Source organism: Meles meles, chromosome 13 (genome assembly GCF_922984935.1).
Source record: "Meles meles chromosome 13, mMelMel3.1 paternal haplotype, whole genome shotgun sequence".
Classification (NCBI taxonomy): domain Eukaryota; kingdom Metazoa; phylum Chordata; class Mammalia; order Carnivora; family Mustelidae; genus Meles; species Meles meles.
The window spans coordinates 49,833,479-49,851,944 of NC_060078.1; the positions used below are offsets into that span (position 1 = coordinate 49,833,479).

At 42.8% G+C, this 18,466-nt stretch overlaps 2 protein-coding genes across 6 annotated transcripts in view; one reads left to right on the forward strand and one right to left on the reverse strand.

Moving 5' to 3' along the window:
- Positions 1-18,466, forward strand: part of ZNF239 (zinc finger protein 239) — a 97,564-nt gene that overhangs the window by 74,551 nt on the left and 4,547 nt on the right. The window contains exon 4 of one of the 5 annotated variants that reach the window (XM_046027394.1): positions 8,021-8,086. The exons of 3 other annotated variants lie outside the window; for them this stretch is intronic. In XM_046027394.1, the coding sequence (XP_045883350.1) occupies positions 8,021-8,086 (66 nt within the window). Of the gene's footprint in view, positions 1-8,020; positions 8,087-8,111; positions 8,228-18,466 lie in introns of those variants that run through there. One more of the 5 variants, XR_006821261.1, reaches the window with a different exon arrangement.
- LOC123955389 lies at positions 404-7,609 on the reverse strand. The gene is made up of 2 exons (XM_046027395.1): positions 6,947-7,609; positions 404-642 (listed from the first exon to the last, which is right to left on the reverse strand). Exons 1-2 carry the CDS (start codon positions 7,607-7,609, stop codon positions 613-615), a joined length of 693 nt encoding a protein of 230 aa, XP_045883351.1. The 3' UTR covers positions 404-612.

Genomic DNA, 18,466 nt, shown 5'->3' on the forward strand with positions numbered 1-18,466 from the left:
GGTATTTTTAGATATTTTATTTTTATTTTTTTATTTCACATAACTGAAATCATTTCAATATGCACATTTAATTGCTGAGGTACACTACTAAAATATAAACTGAAGCAAGCTCAAAATGCAAGAGATATTTTGAGGCATTACAAAATACTGAAAAGGAAATTTTTTAAAAATACTGATTTCACAATTTCATGGTACAAATCGGTTACACAGTTTCCACTTCTGTAATAACAAGCTGCACATTTTTCCTGGGCTCCCTGTATAAGATTAGATTGTAGCCAGTGAAGTTTTCCTATAAAACAAGCTATATCAGCTTGAGCTGTTTGACATACTATATATGCCACTGCCCTTCAACCCTGAGCTGCTTCAATTCTGTGGGACTTGAATAATTTAATATATCTGTGTCCCACAATTTCTCTCTCTCCCTCTTTTTTTTTTTTAAGGCCATTTGATATATCTTCTGTTTAGAGTTAAACAAAAAAGGAAATGAACACTTGATACCCCATCTTCAATGTTGGAAATTCTGCACAAATTCAGCAGATAGCACCAAGGTGAGCTGGGCCTCCAATGCCTTCAGGACCAAGCATCAGTGAAGGGACACTGGACAGGAGAGCATCAAACTAGTTTGGGTGCAATCTTTTGTGGCTGAAAACAAAGTAAAAACTGAGTAATTTTTCATTTAAATATGTAACAAGAATACATAACAAACATTATTTTCCCCATTTTATAGATGAGGAAGGTAAGGTGAAATATAAACGGCCTTAAGAATATCAAATAGGCGGGGCACCTGGGTGGCTCAGTGGGTCAAAGCCGCTGCCTTCGGCTCAGGTCAGGATCCCAGGGTCCTGGGATCGAGCCCCGCATCAGGCTCTCTGCTAAGCAGGGAGCCTGCTTTCTCCTTTCTCTCTCTGCCTGCCTCTCTGCCTACTTGTAATCTCTGTCTGTCAAATAAATAAATAAAATCTCTAAAAAAAAAAAAGAATATTAAATAGGTTTCAGAGCTGAGATTTAATCCCAAGACTCTTGATTCCAAAGCTTGTACAGATACGCCCACCCCACCTACAAGCACTACCTGATATTACAGAGAGTCTGTAATTGAATGGAATCGAAATGACACTCAGAGCACATACTTCAGTAGGGCTTTGGACCAAAAACTATAAAAATGACAAAAGGTATTTTAAAAACATAAGTGGCTATCATCGCTGGAAAATGAGAAGCGTCACCCTCAGTGGACAGGAAATTTTAAGGGATTTAAAGATGGGATGACCACAGAGTTGGATCCACAGTTCAGTACCCTTGCATCCCTGAATGCAGATTTTTAAAAGCCAAAGAATAGCAGAAGATGACAGCATGAAAAGAGGCAAGAAGCACCAGAGACAGTCTGAGGGCTGGGGCTCCCTCCTCCTCCAGCCCAGATGGCTGGAAAGCAGCTGTGGGTCCACTCCCAGGCGGACACAGTTAGTACGACCAGAGACTCAGAGAAGTGCCCTTGGTGTCTGGCAGCAACTAAAATACCTTAGGAATGCCACCTCACTACTGTCTCCCACACCCAGACCACACAACGCTCCATCCTGTTGCCAGTAAAGGGTAGAAGTCAATAGTATTTGGAGTCACGCCAGCAGGACTCTCACATGACATCTGAGAAACACCAACACCCCAAAGAGTATTATGCAACCAGAAGGACAAAAACTAATACTGAAGTAAAATAAGCCAATACACCACAAACAAGAGATTCTGAAAGATGTGTGTCTAATATATTCAAAGAAATATGAGAGACTAAGTCAACTGTAAAAGAATATCTTTTATGCAAAAGTTTTGTTAATTCTTACATTAAAAAACAAAAACAAGGGGCGCCTGGGTGGCTTAGTGGGTTAAAGCCTCTGCCTTCGGCTCAGGTCATGATCCCAGGGTCCTGGGATCGAGCCCCGCATCCGGCTCTCTGCTTGGCAGGGAGCCTGCTTCTGCCTCTCTGCCTACTTGTGATCTCTGTCTGTCAAATAAATAAATAAAATCTTAAAAAACAAACAAGCAAACAATGTAAGAAACAGGACAGTGGAATGATGGCTTTAAAATATGAAAGATAAAACTTTATATGCAGAGATACTAGAAATATTTTTCAAAAATAAAGGCAAAACTTCCAGTGCAGGACAAGATGGAGTAGCTATACTTCATATTCCCCCACTAAGTACACCTAAACATCCTGAACACTATATAAATAAATAAGACTAAAAGGTAGAGAGAAAATGGCAGATCAAGAAGGGATCTTGGGACCCAAGAAATGACATGATGTTGGGGTCCCTGGGTTTTCTTTTTGCCTCGTATATACCAACTATGTGTTAGAAAAGCCAGCAATCTGGGGTACCTGGGTGGCTTAGTTGGTTAAGCATCTGCCTTTGGCTCAGTTCATGATCCTGGAGTCCTGGGATAGAGCCCCACATCAGGCTCCCTGCTCAGCGAGGAGCCTGCTTCTCCCTCTCCCTACCCCTGCTTCTTCTTTCTCTCTCAAATAAATAAATAAAATCTTAAAAAAAAAAAAAGCCAGCAATCTGAAAATGTCAATGAATGCAGATTTTTATTTTTTTAAAGATTTTATTTATTGATTTGATGGAGAGAGACAGTGAGGGAGGGAACACAAGCAGGGGGAGTGGGAGAGGGAGAAGCAGGATCCCCACCCAGCAGGGAGCTCAATGTGGGGCTTGATCCCAGGACTCTGGCATCATGAACCAAACTGAAAGCAGATGCTTATCGTCTGAGCCACCCAGGCACCCCTGGATGCAGATTTTTAAAAGCCTAAGAATAGCATGCTTTTTCCAGCAAAAGGACAGGAAAGGAGCAGCCTTACAAGACAGAAAACTTTGAGATAATAAACACCTTGCTCCAGCCAAACTCCATAGACAAAAAGTGTGACACCACTCCTACCCGTATCAACAAAGGCTTAATAGGAAGCCTAGACCTATTACATCCTCTTCTAGGCTTTAACATGGCACAGTGGACCCTCCTATGAAGGTGCTATCGTTGAAGGTCCAGTGGGGAACCTGACAGCCACTACAGTCCAGTAGAATAAAACATCCCTTCCATTCCCAATCTCCGGACTATCAACAGAGGCCAAGTAGAGAACTTGGATTTCTACCTTATTGGGCAGCAATGAGATAGCACCTTTCTTTCTCTTGCCAGTGGGGTGTCAGAGAAGAACTCCTAAAAACAGAAGATTTAGGGGATGCCTGGGTGGCTCGTCAGTTGAGCATAGTAGGGCTCTTGATTTTGGATCAGCCATGATCTCAGGGTCCTGGCATCAAGTCCAGCAACATGCTTTGTGCTCAGCGGGGAATCTACTTGAAGATTCTCCCTCCCTCTCTCTCTACCCCTCACCCCTGCTCTCTATCATTCTCTAAAATAAATAAATCTGGACACCTGGGTGGCTCAGTCATTAAGCATCTGCCTTCAGCTCAGGTCATGATCTTAAGAGTCCTGGGATGGAATCCCACTTCGGGCTCCCTGCTCACTGGGGAGCCTGCTTCTCCCTCTACGCCATTACCCTGCTCATACGCTCACTCTCACTCTCTCTCTCAAGTAAAATAAAATTAAAATAAAATAATAATAATAAATAATAAAAATAATAAAATAAAAAATAAAAATAAATAAATCTTAACAACAACAACACAAAGATTTAGTAAGAGTCAGAGCCTCAAAAAATTGCTCAAAATGTCCAGGATCCAATTTTAAAGAAATGTCATACCAAGAGCCATGAAAATGCCACTTGAATGAGAAAAGAAAACCATTATCAACACTAATATCTGCAATATCTAACAAGGATTTTAAAGCAGCTATCACAAAAATGCTTCAGAGAGCAATTACGAACATGTTTGAAACAACTGAAAAAGTACAATTCAGTTCAAAGAAACAGAAGATTTAAAGAACCAAACAGAAATTCTAGAACTGAGAAATATAATTACAAACTAAAACACTCACTAGATGGGCCCCAAAGCAGAATGAAGTAGGGTGAGGGGGAGTAGCAGGGTATCAGTGAACTTGAATACAAATAATGGAAATTACTCAATCTGAATGACAGACAAAATAGAGCAGCAGAAAAACAGAAGCAAACCTCAGGAACCACTGGGACTGTAACAGAAGATCTAACATTCAGGGGCACCTGGGTGGTTCAGTGGGTTAAGCCTCTGCCTTGGCTTGGGATGATCTCAGGGTCCTGGGATCAAGCCCCACATCGAGCCCTCCATCGGGCTCTCTGCTCAGCGGGGAGCCTGCTTCCCCCTCTCTCTCTGCCTGCCTCTCTGCCTACTTGTGATCTCTCTTTCTGTCAAATAAATAAATTTTTAAAATCTTAAAAAAAAAAAAAAGCCATAATAAAATATGGCCATATGCTCCATTAGACTGGCTAAAATAAATATTTCAAGTTTTTAAAACCGACAATATCAAGTACTAGCAAACATGTTGAACTGCAACTCTCGTGCATTGCTAATGGGAAAACAGTACAGAAACTCTGGAAAAGTTTGGTAATTGTTTACAAAGTTAAACATTTACTCACTCTATAATCTAGCAGTCCCACTGGCTTGAGCGAGGTAAACTGGTACAACTGTTCTACGAAGTATCTTTAGGTGAGGAAGTTCAATGTGGGCAAATCCTAGAACCCAGGAATTCTGCAGTAGGGACAGTCTATAGTAAGTCTGGCACATGTGACATAGTTTTGGAATATAGGTGAGGTTTGGTGGGGTGAGGTTGGGAGGTAACAACCAAGAAAGAATTCATGAGATAAGAGAAGTTTCAAAAGGATCTTCATAAGCTAAAGAAGACACAGGATGTCAGAGACCTTGCTATTGTCAAACGGAGATTGTATTTCCATTTAGCAGGTCATTAACATTAAGACAGGAGACAGGAGCTTCTGGGAGGATGATTATATTCTGTTTGCCTCAAGTTTTTGTCAATGGGCTGCAGGTTATATGGACATTTAATTTTATCTACATTTCCTACTGCCTTTGTTTCCCACATCATGGGTGCCCCCAGAAGACTGTGCTGGTTCAAAATACCACTGTTTATAATATCCTAAACTGGAAACAACCTATATGTCCTTTAACACTTGAATGAGTGTTAAAGTGGAGAAATAAATTGTTGCCTGCTTATTAAATGGAATACTAAAAAACAGCAAAAAATATTACAGCTATATACTTGGTCTTAGAATAATCCTGTGAAGACAACAGACAAGGCTAATTAACGAAAGGCACTGAGGAAAACAATTAATATATAGAATCCAAAGACATGCAAAACTGATGTGGTAAACAAAGGCAGAAGAAAAATTATTAAATTTCCTTACTACCTACAGACACTTGACAAGTCCTTGAAACAGGCAGAGTGACATTCCTCTAGGGACTCAACTGCCTTGATGTTAATATTTTGCTAAGGTCAAAAGTCAATCCTGGCCTGACACCTTCTCCCCGAGATCCTGCAAGTCTACTTTAACACATAAAAATTCCTTCAGAAACTTCCCTTATCTCTAACCCCCTCAATCCCCCAATATTCCTGTTGGTAATCATCCCCCAAGCATATGGCCCACCAATATACATGTGAAGGGTCTCATGACTAAGGTTTTATTAGATGGTAATAAATGACTTTTTCCTAACAATAGCTAGCCCCCTCAAGGTTCTGGAAACCTTGCTTCCAAAATTCCTTAGAGACTTACACTATTCCTAACCCCCTTCCAACTTGAAAGTATACAATGGGCCACTCCTCATGACCCCATGGTAGCTCTTTCTGCCCACGGGTCCTGTCCCCCTGCTTTAAAAAAATCATCTTTTTGTACCAAAGACGTCTCAAGAATTCTTTCTTGACTCTCAGCTTTGAACCCTAATTCAACACATTTTGGGGGGGAAGAAATAAAAACAATTTTAGTTAAACTCTAATGAAAAACAAGTAACTTAAAAGTATAAAATTCAAAACAGTAATGGGGGGCGGTTAATGATGGATACTATACCAAAGGTTATAAATCAGGGTAGAGTTCTATTAAGATTAGTGGTACATAAACAGATTTTAGGTTAAGTAGTATTCTTATCACCTTCAAGACATGTTTTACAATATATCCCTTATATGTCATATTTCTTATTTTTAAAATGAAAAAACCACTACACATGAAAATCTTGATCATACAGAAAGTATATGAAAGCCTGAGACAAAGCTCTGGACCCATTCCCACCCCTCTGAATTTAGGCTCATTCCAAGATGAGTTGTCAAAAAGGAACCAGTGCAAAAAGTAGTCAAGGGTATGACTAGGAAAAGGTAAAGAAAAACAAACGGCTGACTACACACAGACAGCAGCAAAGTGTGACCAAGAGACAAAGGAAATCAATGAGTAAGTATTTCAGACTGAAGTGTTCAAATTTAGTGAAGCAAATAAAAGAGCACTAAGAAGAGATGCAGATAAAAGAGGAAGAAGTAAAATTTCTGGAGAAGACAAGTTTAAAGGTTTGAAATTATTTCCTCAGGGAGGCAGGAAATGGGGCTATAGAGAGAAGAAAGTTTTTGAATAATAAAGCCTTGTGCAAGTTTGTGACTCTTGAAGTCTGTGAATGTACTGCCTTTAATTAGGAGCTTCCCCTCACCCCTCCACGTCTCACTACCCTTAAAGGTGTCCCTGCAGGCTGGCACAGACGTCTCAGACCTGCGGGTCTAGGACTCCCCCGCCATCCCTGGCCTGAGAAAGGGATTCCTCAAACTCAGTCCCTCTAGATCCCCTTATCTCTATCTCCCCAGATGGACTAGCGATTCCCCCACTAGAGCCAAGAATCTTGGCTCCCTCTACAATGAATCCTCCCCCCACATACACACACACAGAACACTCCAAATCTCAGTCCCACTGTCCCCACACCCAAGGGCCCAGTTCTCGGTCGGTCCCAGTAGTGCGGCCCTCAGCCGCGGACCCGCTGCCGGTCCCGCCCCTCACCTCGGGATCCGAGTCCCCACTCTCCCGCTCTCCACCTCTGGCACCTCGATCGTCCCTCCGAGCACCTAGAGGAGGGTGGAACGCGGGGAACTTGGCAGTTGTAGCTGAGGCAGTTGAGGCTAGTTTGCCGTCACCATGGAAACCCCTGGCAGAGCGCCCTAGGCGGAGCCTCCGCAGGGCGGGGTCTAGCGCACCGCAGGCCCGAGTGCACCACTCGCCGAAGGGCGCACGCGGTGTTGGGCTTACTCGGTCCCGGCTCGGTCCTGTATCCAGCACCCAGGAGCCACAGCCCCGGAGCCGGCGCCCCCGCGCCCCCGCAGTCTGTTTCCCCGCAGAACCCCACCTCTTCGGAAAGGTGGGGCTGGAAGTGGAGCGCGGCGGGACGGGCCCACAGGAGCTGGCTCGGGTGGCGAGGCTGCCATTGTGAAGCGCCCGGCTCGGAGCGGAGATTGGCCCGCCAAGCGTGTGCGGGAGCCGGGGCCCGCAGAGCGGGGCCGGAGGGCAGCTGCCGGCAGAGCGCTCCTGAGCCCGGAAAGTATAGACTGAAAAGCACCCCAAACAGTGAGCCCCAAAGACGCCTGGGTCGAAGACCACCGTGAGAGGAGAAAATGGGCGCCATTTCCTGCCGAGGGAGAAAGAAGCAACCGAGATCAGCTGAGACATAAAGGCGGCTCCAAAGGCGGAGTTTGAGGAGCAGGCGCGGGCTGTGCCCGCACTATCGGGTCGCTTCTCCTGGCAGCCGGTTCCCCACCCCGAGGGGAGGGCTTTGGCCCTCTGGCCTGGTTCTCAGAGACAAGAGTGCGGGGGGGGGGGGGGGGGGCGGGGGGGAAGGGCGAGAATGTTCTTTGCTGGAGAAACGCTTCAGTTCGATGCCATTTGAGTTCCTACTACATCCAGGCCACCCGTGTTTTTGCTCTAAACGAGACAGACTGAACTTGTCAGCCCTTGATGGGGAGTTGCTCGTTAAGCACGTGTACACAGCTGGAATTAGCAGTATCGCGGACCAGAGTTGCCATTTCTGTGGCAAAAGCTGCTAAGCAGTCTTCTGTTGCTTTCTGTCTTAATTATGATCAGGTGCTGCGCTAAGAAAAGCAGCTCTGAGAACCACGGTTGGGAGCTGGCCTGGATGCCCTGATGAACGTAAGCAATGTCGTGGAATATTAACGTTAGAATGAGTTCTCTGACAAAGTAGAAGAAAATAAGATTTTAATTGTGCCGGAACAGATAAAAACAGACACTGTGCAAGCACAGAGATGATTAAACATCCCATCCCCAGCTAACGTGAGTGACTACTGCTTTTCCAATGACAACTCTAGCCCTGCTCCATTCCTCCTGCTTTCTGATAAAAATTGCCCGTGCTTTCTGACTGCACCAGAACAAAACCTGTTTCCTTGGACCCTCCCCCAAATCACTTAACAGAAGCCCATATACTATAATGAACCCTCTTTAACACCCCCATCTTGAGATTCCCCGTGGGGTGAGGTCTTCCCTCACTACAGCAGCTAATAACCCTTCATTGTTTGACCACAACTATGTCTGGTAGTCTTTGGTGGACATCACCAGTATGAATAAACACGTATTTCAGGATTACAAGTAAGCATTCACACAAAAATCTTACAGTCTGTACCAAGAAATAAAAACATTAATGCGAATGGTAAAATGGGGCAAGATCTTGGTATATAAAAAGCTTGCATTATAAATGCAATTTGGCTTGTGTGTTGGGTTCCAGAAAAGTAGAAGGACATTAATGGTAAAATCAAATCAAAGTCTACAGTTTAAGAGTATTCTACCAATATGGATCTCCTCCCCCCCCTTTTATTTACATTTTATTTATTTGAGAAAGAGCACATGTGGGGTAAAGGGAGAGAGAGAAGTACACTCCCCACTAAATAGCCCAATGCAGGACTTTCTCCCAGGACCCTGGCATCATGACCTGAGCCCAAGGCAGACACTTAACTGACTGAGCCACCCAGGCACTCTCAGTGTGAATTTCTTAGTTTTGACAAATGTGTCATGTTTATATCACACATTGAATATAGGGAAAACAGTAAAATGTATGCAGATATTCCCTGTACTATCTTTGTAACTTTTCTGTATATTTAAAATGATCCCAAAATAAAAATTTTATTCAAAAAAAAAAATTGTGAATTGGGGCACCTGGGTGGCTCATGCAGTTAAGCATCTGATTGAGTGTCCAACTCTTGGTTTCAGCTCAGGTCATGATTTCAGGAGCAAGCCCGCAGCTGGCTTAAGGATTCTTTCTCTCCCTCCATCTCTGTTCTACCCCTGTGCCCCTGCTCTCTGCTTACATAAATAAATAAATCTTTAAAAAAAATTTATGAACAATTATCCTCCACGGAAGAGGTATTTTTTTGTTTTTTTTTGGTGGGTTTTTTTTTTTTTTTTTTTGGCACTGGAGTGGTAGTGATGGCTATTATATCCTGAGTGACTCTGGTGTGAGAGGCAAATATATTCACGATCACAACTCTTCTGTCTCAAATCTAGCTTTTGGTTCTTCCCATCCCAGCATGACAGGATTTCTTCCTGGCTCCCCACGTACCCCTCTGTCATGTAGCCCCCAGTCACTAAAAGTGACCACATCTCGTCCAGGTACTGCCCCACTACTTTGTTGTCATATGGAAGTCAGTCAGTCCAGGATTTCTGACTGCTTTCAGAGTGGAAATAAGCTGTAAGTGGTAAAAACCACAAACATACAGAAGTTTTGTCAAGGCAGCATTGTCAAATTAAAGGAAGAAACTGCCTCTTTTCCTCTGTAAACACATTAACATACCCCCTGAGCTCTCCTTGCTGAGGTGTTATGCATCTGCCAGCACCACCCCACTCCCCTCCCACCCCCGCCATGCACAGGAGTTTATTGACTCTCCAGTGGAAGGCATAGGTTCTGATAGACCAACAAAACATAGAAAATAGGATACCAAAACTGAACACCAGATACTCGCTAGGGAAATGGGTATAACGGCCTGACTTTTTGTGGTAACAGTGAATAGAAAGTGTCATTCAGGGTGTGCCTGGGTAGCACATTTGGTTAAGCAAGAGACTCTTGGTTTTGGCTCACGTCTGGATCTCAAGCTCCTGATATCAAGCCCCTTGCTCAGCACGTAGTCGGCTACGGTTCCTCTCCCCCAATCCATTTACCCCTCTCCACCTAGTGCGCTCGTGCGCTCGCACGCGCGCTCTCTCTCTCTCTCTCATAAGTAAATCTTTAAAAAAGTGGGGGGGCTTTCATTCAGGGAATCCTCCTGCAGTAAAAGAAAGATAGATGTATTAAGATATTAAGGGCAGAAGATATAAATACTAAAGCAACTGGCGGGGGTAGGGGATCGGGGCAGGGTGGGGAGCTTCCTGGTTGGCTGCGTTGTGGTTAAGTGTCTGCCTTCAGCTCAAGTCATGATTTCCAGTTCTTGGGATGATCTCCCTCCATGTCAGGCTCCCTGCTCATTGGGAAGTCTGCTTCTCCCTCTCCCGGTCCTTCTGTGCTCTCTGTCTCTGTCTCTCAAATAAATAAAATCTTTTTTTTTTTTTTAAGATTTATTTATTTATTTATTTGATAGAGAGAGAGATCACAAGTAGGGAGAGAGGCAGGCAGAGAGAGAGAGAGAGGAGGAAGCAGGCTCCCCACGGAGCAGAGAGCCCGATGCAGGGCTCGATCCCAGGACCCTGAGACCATGACCTGAGCCGAAGGCAGCGGCTTAATCCACTGAGCCACCCAGGCGCCCCAAATAAATAAAATCTTAAAAATAAAAATTTTAAGGGCACCTGGGTGGCTCAGTGGGTTAAAGCCTCTGCCTTCAGCTCAGGTCATGATCTCAGGGTCCTGGGATCAAGCCCTACATCTGGCTCTCTGCTCAGCGGGGAACTTGCTTCCCTTCTCTCTCTGCCTGCCTCTCTGCCTGCCTCTCTGCCTACTTGTGATCTCTGTCAAATAAATAAATAAATAAAATCTTAAAAAAAAATTTTTTTTTAAACAATTTGGACCCCAGGAAGAGTTTATTTTCTGGAATCTGGTGATTTTCACTATGCTGGAGTGGAGGCTACCTCTACAGTAGTGCTATCCAATAGAAAGAGAATGTAAGCCCTATACGTAATTTAAAAATTTTCTAGGAGCCACATTTACAAAAGTAGGAAGAAATAGGTTAAATTAATTTTATGTTTTTATTTGTTTCAACACACCCAAATTATTATTTCATATGTAATCAGTATATAAAATTATCAATGAGACACGTTTTATTATTTTTTACTGGATTAAATCTTTGAAACCTGGTGTGTATTTTCTACTGAACAACACATCTGAATATAGATGTTAAATTTTTATTGGGAATATTATTTATATTTTATAAAACTTACAGTTAAAAAAGTAGATGCACATATCCATGTTGTTCCAAACATAGTTAAAAGTTTTCCAGTAACTGAGTTATCAATATTTAAATTAAGGCAAGCATGTGAAGAAATTGGAATTCTTGTGTGTTGCCAACAGGAATGCAAAATGGTACAGCCAGTATGAAAAACAGTATGACAAATACTAAAAAAAATTAAAAAGAATTACCATGGGGCGCCTGGGTGGCTCAGTGGGTTAAGCCGCTGCCTTCGGCTCAGGTCATGATCTCAGGGTCCTGGGATCGAGTCCCGCATCAGCCTCTCTGCTCAGCAGCAAGCCTGCTTTCCTCTCTCTCTCTGCCTGCCTCTCTCCCTACTTGTGATCTCTCTCTCTGTCAAATAAATAAATAAAATCTTTAAAAAAAAAAAAAGGACTATAATCATAATGTCTTTAAAAAAAAAAAGAATTACCATGTAATCCAGCAATTACATTTCTGGATATACTCAAATTAATTGAAAAAAAGATCTGAAAGTTATTTGTACACCAATGTTCATAGCAGCATTTTTTTTAAAGATTTTATTTATTTATTTGACAGAGAGAGATCACAAGTAGGCAGAGAGGCAAGCAGAGAGAGTGAGAGGGAAGCAGGCTCCCTGCCGAGCAGAGAGCCCAATGCGGGACTCGATCCCAGGACCCTGAGATCATGACCTGAGCCGAAGGCAGTGGCCTAAACCACTGAGCCACCCAGGCGCCCCCATAGCAGCATTTTTAACAACAGAGGTGGAAGCAACCCAATTCATTGATAGATGAATGACAGCCCTAAAAGAGAAGGACATTCTGGGGCACCTGGGTGGCTCAATCAGTTAAGCGTCCAACTCTTGATATTTGGCTCAGGTCATGATCTCGGTCCTGAGATTGAGTCCCACATCTGGAGCTCAGCAGATTCCCTCTCTCTTCCTCCCTTTGCCCCCTCCCTGCTATGCTCTCTCTTTAAAAAAAAAAAAGAAGAAGCAGCAGCAGCAGCAGAAGGAGAAGAAGAAGGAAATTTAAGTCATGCTACTACATGGATGAAACAAGGACATCATGCTGCATGAAATAATCCAGTCACAAAAAGAAAAATATAGCATGATTCCACATAGATGAGGTATCAAAAGTACTCAGATTCATAGCACCAGAAAGAAGGATGGTGATGTTGCCAGGGACTGTGGGGAGGCAGGAAATTGGGAATTATTTACTATGTACAGATTTTCAGGCTTTCAAGACAAAAAGACTATAGAGCTTGCTTGCACAACACTGAATGTACTTAACACTACTGATTGTATTAAGGCTTTTTATTTATTTATTTATTTATTTATTTTTAAAAGATTTTGTTTATTTGACAGAGATCACAAGTCGGCAGAGAGGCAGGCAGAGAGAGAGGGGGAAGCAGGCTCTCCGCTGAGCAGAGAGCTCGATGTGGGGACTGGATCCCAGGACTCTGGGACCATGACCTGAGCTGAAGGCAGAGGCTTTAACCCACTGAACCACCCAGGTGCTCCTTTTAAAGACTTTTTAAAAGATTTTATTTATTTGAGAGAGAGGTACAAGTAGGGGTAGAGGCAAGGAGAGGAAGAAGCAGGCTCCTGCTGAGCAGAGAGCCTGACACAGGGCTCCATCCCAGGACCCTGACCATGACCTGAGCCAAAGGCAAATGTCAACCAACTGAGCCACCCAGGCGCCCCAATACTACTGATTTTAGAAAATGGTTAAGACGGTCAACTTTACGGTGTGTGTTTTATAATTAAAATGAAAAGTCAGGGGTGTCTGGGTGATGGCTCATTCAGTTAAGTGTCCAACTTGTAATTTCAGCCTAGATCATGATCTCACGGTCACGAGATTAAAGGTTTTGAGATTGAGCCACATATTGGGCTCTGTGCTGAGCACTGCACTGAGTGCGGAATCAGCTTGGGATTCTCTCTCCCTCTGTTCCTTGCCCTACCCCCCCCCCACAAGTAAACAAATTAATTTTTTTTAAAAGTCAGGGGCACCTGGCTGGCTCAGTCAGTAGAGCATGTAACTCTTGATCTTAGGGTCATAAGTTTGAGCCTCACGTTGGGTGTAGAGATTACTTTTATTTTATTTTATTTTTTTAAGATTATTTATTTATTTATTTGAGAGAGAGAGAGAGAGATCACAAGTTGGCAGAGAGGCAGGCAGAGAGAGAGGGGGAAGCAGGCTCCCCGCTGAGCAGGGAACCCGATGTGGGGCTCAATCCCAGGACTCCTGAGATCATGACCTCAGCCGAAGGCAGAGGCTCAACCCACTGAGCCACCCAGATGCCCCTAGAGATTACTTTTAAAAAATAAAACTCAGGGGCGTCTGGGTGGCTCAGTGGGTTAAGGCCTCTGCCTTCAGCTCAGGTCATGATCCCGGGGTCCTGGGATCAAGCCTCCCATCTGGCTCTCTTCTCAGCGGGGATCCTGCTTCCTCTTCTCTCTCTGCCTGCCTTCTCTGCCTACTTGGGATCTCTGTCAAATAAAATCTTAAAAAATAATAAAAGAATATTAAAAAGTCAGGTCCTCCGTCCCACTAGCCACATTTCAAGTGCTCAACAGCCTGGTGTGGGTAAATGGCGCCCTTATCACACAGTGCAGCTTTAGGCTAAGAAAGGAGGAACTGAAATGCTACTATCTTCAACTGTCACTTTGAAAGGCCTGGCTCTGCCTCTGCTCTAAGTCACTGGCTTTCTTCACTCTGCCTGGAGGGCTAGAACCTGTTACCTAAGTCTTGCCAGTTAGAAATACTCAGAATAAGGTTTGGCTTTCTTTAGGGGGTTTCATTTGAATGCAGAGGGCAAGGCAGGCTAATTGTTAGCTATCTACTTTGACTCCGTGGGTGTAATATTTCTCACAGAGAGGCCCAAGAGACTTCCTCTAACTCTAGTTGTCACCTTGTGAAAGTTTATTCCAAAATAGATTGTTTAACACTGAAATCACTGTGATCCAATGAATAGGATTTGAAAGCAATTTTTATAAAGTCTCATTTGTGAATAGCACAGAGATTTTACATCTCAGGTACAGAAAGAAAGGTGAAGGAGCTAAATAAGGCATCATCAAGGTTTGCCCTTGACTTTCCTTCTAGGGCTTAACTGTGATTTGCTTTTATTCACAGTTCTTAGTATACTTTACGTTTCCTATCAGGTGCTCAATATATATTTCAGATAAAGATTAGAGTTTTTTCTTTTTTTTTTAATATTTTATTTATTTATTTGACAGAGAGAGAGGTCACAAGTAGGCAGAGAGGCAGGCAGAGAGAGAGGAAGAAACAGGCTCCTCACTGAGCAGAGAGCCCGAATGCGCGGCTCGATCCCAGGACCCTGAGATCATGACCTGAGCCGAAGGCAGAGGCTTAAACCACTGAGCCACCCAGGCGCCCCGAGTTTTTTCATTTTTATTTTAAGTTTGTTTTTTGAGAGAGAGAGAGTGTGAACGGAGCTTCGGTGGAGGGGAGATGTAGAGAGGGAGGGAAAAAATCTTTTTTTTTTTTTTTTAAGATTTTATTTATTTATTTGACGGAGATCACAAGTAGGCAAAGAGAAAGGCTGAGAGAGATAGGAGGAAGCAGACTCCCTGCGGAGCAGAGAGCCCAATGTGGGGCTCGATCCCAGGACTCCGGGATCATGACCTGAGCCGAAGGCAGAGGCTTTAAGCCACTGAGCCACGGAAAAAATCTTAAGCAGGCTCTGTGCCCAGCGTGGAGCTAGACATGGGGTTCGATCTCCTGACCCTGAGATCATGACCTGAGCTCAATGGGCACTTAACTGACTGAGCCACCCAGGCACCTCTAGAGTTGTTTTTATAGTAATCATTGTATTTTATTACTATGTGATTCAGTTTCTCTATTCTCAAAGTCTTTTTAGTTATCGTGGCTCCTGAGAATTTTTTTTCTTTTCTGAAAAGGCATAATGTATAATAAGCCTGATAAGAAACACATTTTGCCTTTTCAGAAAAGAATGAAAATCCCTTGGCTTGGTGGTAAGCTCTCTAAATGCAAAGACCTAACAATTTAATTCTCTTTGTCTTCCATACCATTAAGCATAGGGCTCAAATAAGTTCTCAGTAAATTATTGCTGATGGCCAGAAATGCTTTTTATATAGGTGTTAATGTGTTTTTAAATGACATTATCCAGTTTTATTTAACAAGGGTTAAACGTCTTTTTGCTCACCAGTAATTAAGGCGGGCACCAAGTTTACCTTAGTCTCTGAGTATTCAAAACACCTGGGATGGTCTCCTGCCTGGAGGATGGACTCAAGTAGTATTGAATAGATAAGTAAATGAAAACTATTTTTTTTTAAGTGAACTGCTTTAAAATGAGTAGAGGTGGCACCTGGCTAGCTCAAGTTAGTAGAGCATGTGACTCTTGATCTTGAGGTCAGGAGTTCAAACCCCACATTGGGCCTAGAGATGACTTTGAAAAAAAAAAAAGACAAACCCACACAAATGAAAAAAAAAACCCCAAAAATAAAGATGTACTTTATGGGGCGCCTGGTTTACTCAGTAGGTAGAACATGTGACTCTCGATCTCTGGGGATTGTAAACTTTTTTTTTTAAGATTATACTTATTTATTTGACAGATCACAAGTAAGCAGAGAGGCAGGCGGGGTGGCGGGGGGCGGGGGGAGCAGGCTCCCTGCTGAGCAGAGAGCCGAATGTGGGGCTCCATCCCAGGATCCTGAGACTATGACCTGAGCCGAAGGCAGAGGCTTAACCCACTGAGCCACCCAGGTGCCCCCTTGTGTTGTAAATTCAAGCCCCAGGCTGGGTGCGGAGATTACTTAAAAATAAAATCTTTTAAAAAATAAAAATAAAACAAAATGAATAGATAATTGCATTTCTTAATCCTTAAGAAGAACTTCCATATTAAAGTTAGGTTGTTGACATCCTCTCAGATTTTATAAACATAAAGCCACATTTAAAGGGCACGGTTGCCTGAATACATTCAGCACCAGAAGAGTCATGCTCACAGGAGCTCAGCCACAGAAATGGAGGCCTCTGTCAGTTATGGTGAAGACGAATGAAAACCAACTTTGTGACTCTAAGTCAGCCAACATCCTAATAGGAAATGAAGACTTTATAGTTCACATTTTCAGGAAATGCCAAAATGCTTTTCACTGCATTTACAGGTTTCACTAGATTCATTTGTAGATTCAACATTCATGACTGCATTGTAGACTGACTCAGGCTATCCTCTCACTTCAAAGATAATAGGAAGGTCCTTAGCAATATTAACTTGTTGGTTGTCAATTAGCAGGACTCGGACTGGCCAGGACAGAAGAGTCATTGTTAAGACCCCTTATTTCAGGGTTGAAGAGATTCAGCCCAGGAAGTTAAATGACTTTTCCAAAGTCACCCAAACAGTAAATTGTTGCACAGAAACCCAGAATACTTGGGACCCATTCTACTGATCCTCTTAAGCCAGACTGATTCTTTGCTCTGTGTGTGTGTGTGTGTGCTTGTGTGTCCCTCACTCTGTACAGTAGCGTGAAACCATCAAAGTGACCATGCAAGCTGAAATTGTGCAAACGATCTTATGGGTCTATGGGGAAAAATTATTATATTATTTCTGTGATCTTTAAAATTTTTGCCAAAACATTAAAAATGCTCTAAGTGTATTGGGAAATGAAAGCAACATTAAAACTAATATTTATTTTTGTACTCTGTAACTTATTAGAAACATTGAGAATTACAGTGTTTTATTTGTAAAACCTTACCAAGAATAGTCTGAACAAAGCTTGCCTCTTTTTATTGTATAGCGTATGACAGAAAGAACATCTTTTCCATTTTTCTCTCAATTGTTGTACTCCTTTATAAATTTGGATCACCTTCCAACATTTTATCATTCACACTTTTAATGTTAAGAAATATCTTCAAGAATCCCCAGCATAAAGTTGTTTTGCCAGCATCATCTCTTTTAGGACATCTTCAACCTTTTCATCATAAACACTTTCCCTATGTTAAGTTCTCCTTGGACAAGTTCCTCTGGCTGCAGATCTGGAGTCTCTTGGACAACAGCAATGATCAACATTCCCTGTCAGCTCTTTTGGATATAACTCCACTTAGGCTCAGTTCCAATTTCACTCCCAGCATTAACACTTTTCATTTATTTGCTGCACTTTTGTCTTTGTTGATCAATTCCCTCTTTTGAGCATCCATTTTTTAAAAATGTCCCATAGGTTTATTTTGGAAGACAAGAAGTGACCCAATCACGTGCTTTTCTGTCCATATGTGAGCTAAGCAACAGACTCAAAGTGACCACTGGCAGACTTTCAGAGAGTTTACATGCCTTGTCACTTACCACGATACACATCCTTTATTTATATAGTGATCTATGGCCTGAAGAACTAGGAGCAAAGTTTATATTTTATGCAATTACAGTTGATACAGTGTTGTAACTAACATTTGCACCATGTTTTTGAGGAAGTGTTATGCAACTAAACTATGGTGAGTGTAATTTGTGCATAAGGGAACCCTTCAAAGTGAGATCTGGCTATGTCCAGGTACGATTTACTAGAGAGTTTAAGAAGAACATAGACTTGGGTTTTGTTAGACTGGTTTAAATTCAAGATAATCATGGGTGCATGGGTGGCTCAATCACTCAAGCCTCTGCCTTTGTCTCAGGTCACAATCCCAGGGTTCTGGATTGAGTCCAGCATTGGGCTCCCTGCTTAGCACAGAATCTGCTTCTCCCTCTCCCTCTGCCTCCTCCTCCCTGCTCATGCTCTGTCTCTGTCTCTCACTCTCATTGTAATATAAGTAAATAAAATCTTTTTAAAAAAAGTAAACAAATAAATTCAGGATAACCACTGTCAATGTTTTAAAAGAGAAAGGTACGCAATTTGGCCAGTAAAATCAAGTTTATTTGGGAATGGAAGAAGAATGGCAATGTGGGACAAACACACTATGGCAAACCATAGGCAAGTACAGAGAACGATGGAGAAGAGCATACTTTATAAAGAAGGAAGTTGGGAGGGGGTTTATTAAACGAAAGTCCTTTGGAGGAAAATGGGAGTTCATTGGCTGCAGGCAAAGCAGTGGTGGCCTTACATTGGTTACTGAGCTGAGAGGAAATTTTCCTCCTGCTAGATTTTGCAAGCTGTGAGGAGTGGTGGGTGTGAGTCCTCCCTTCATGACTTCCTAGCTCTACG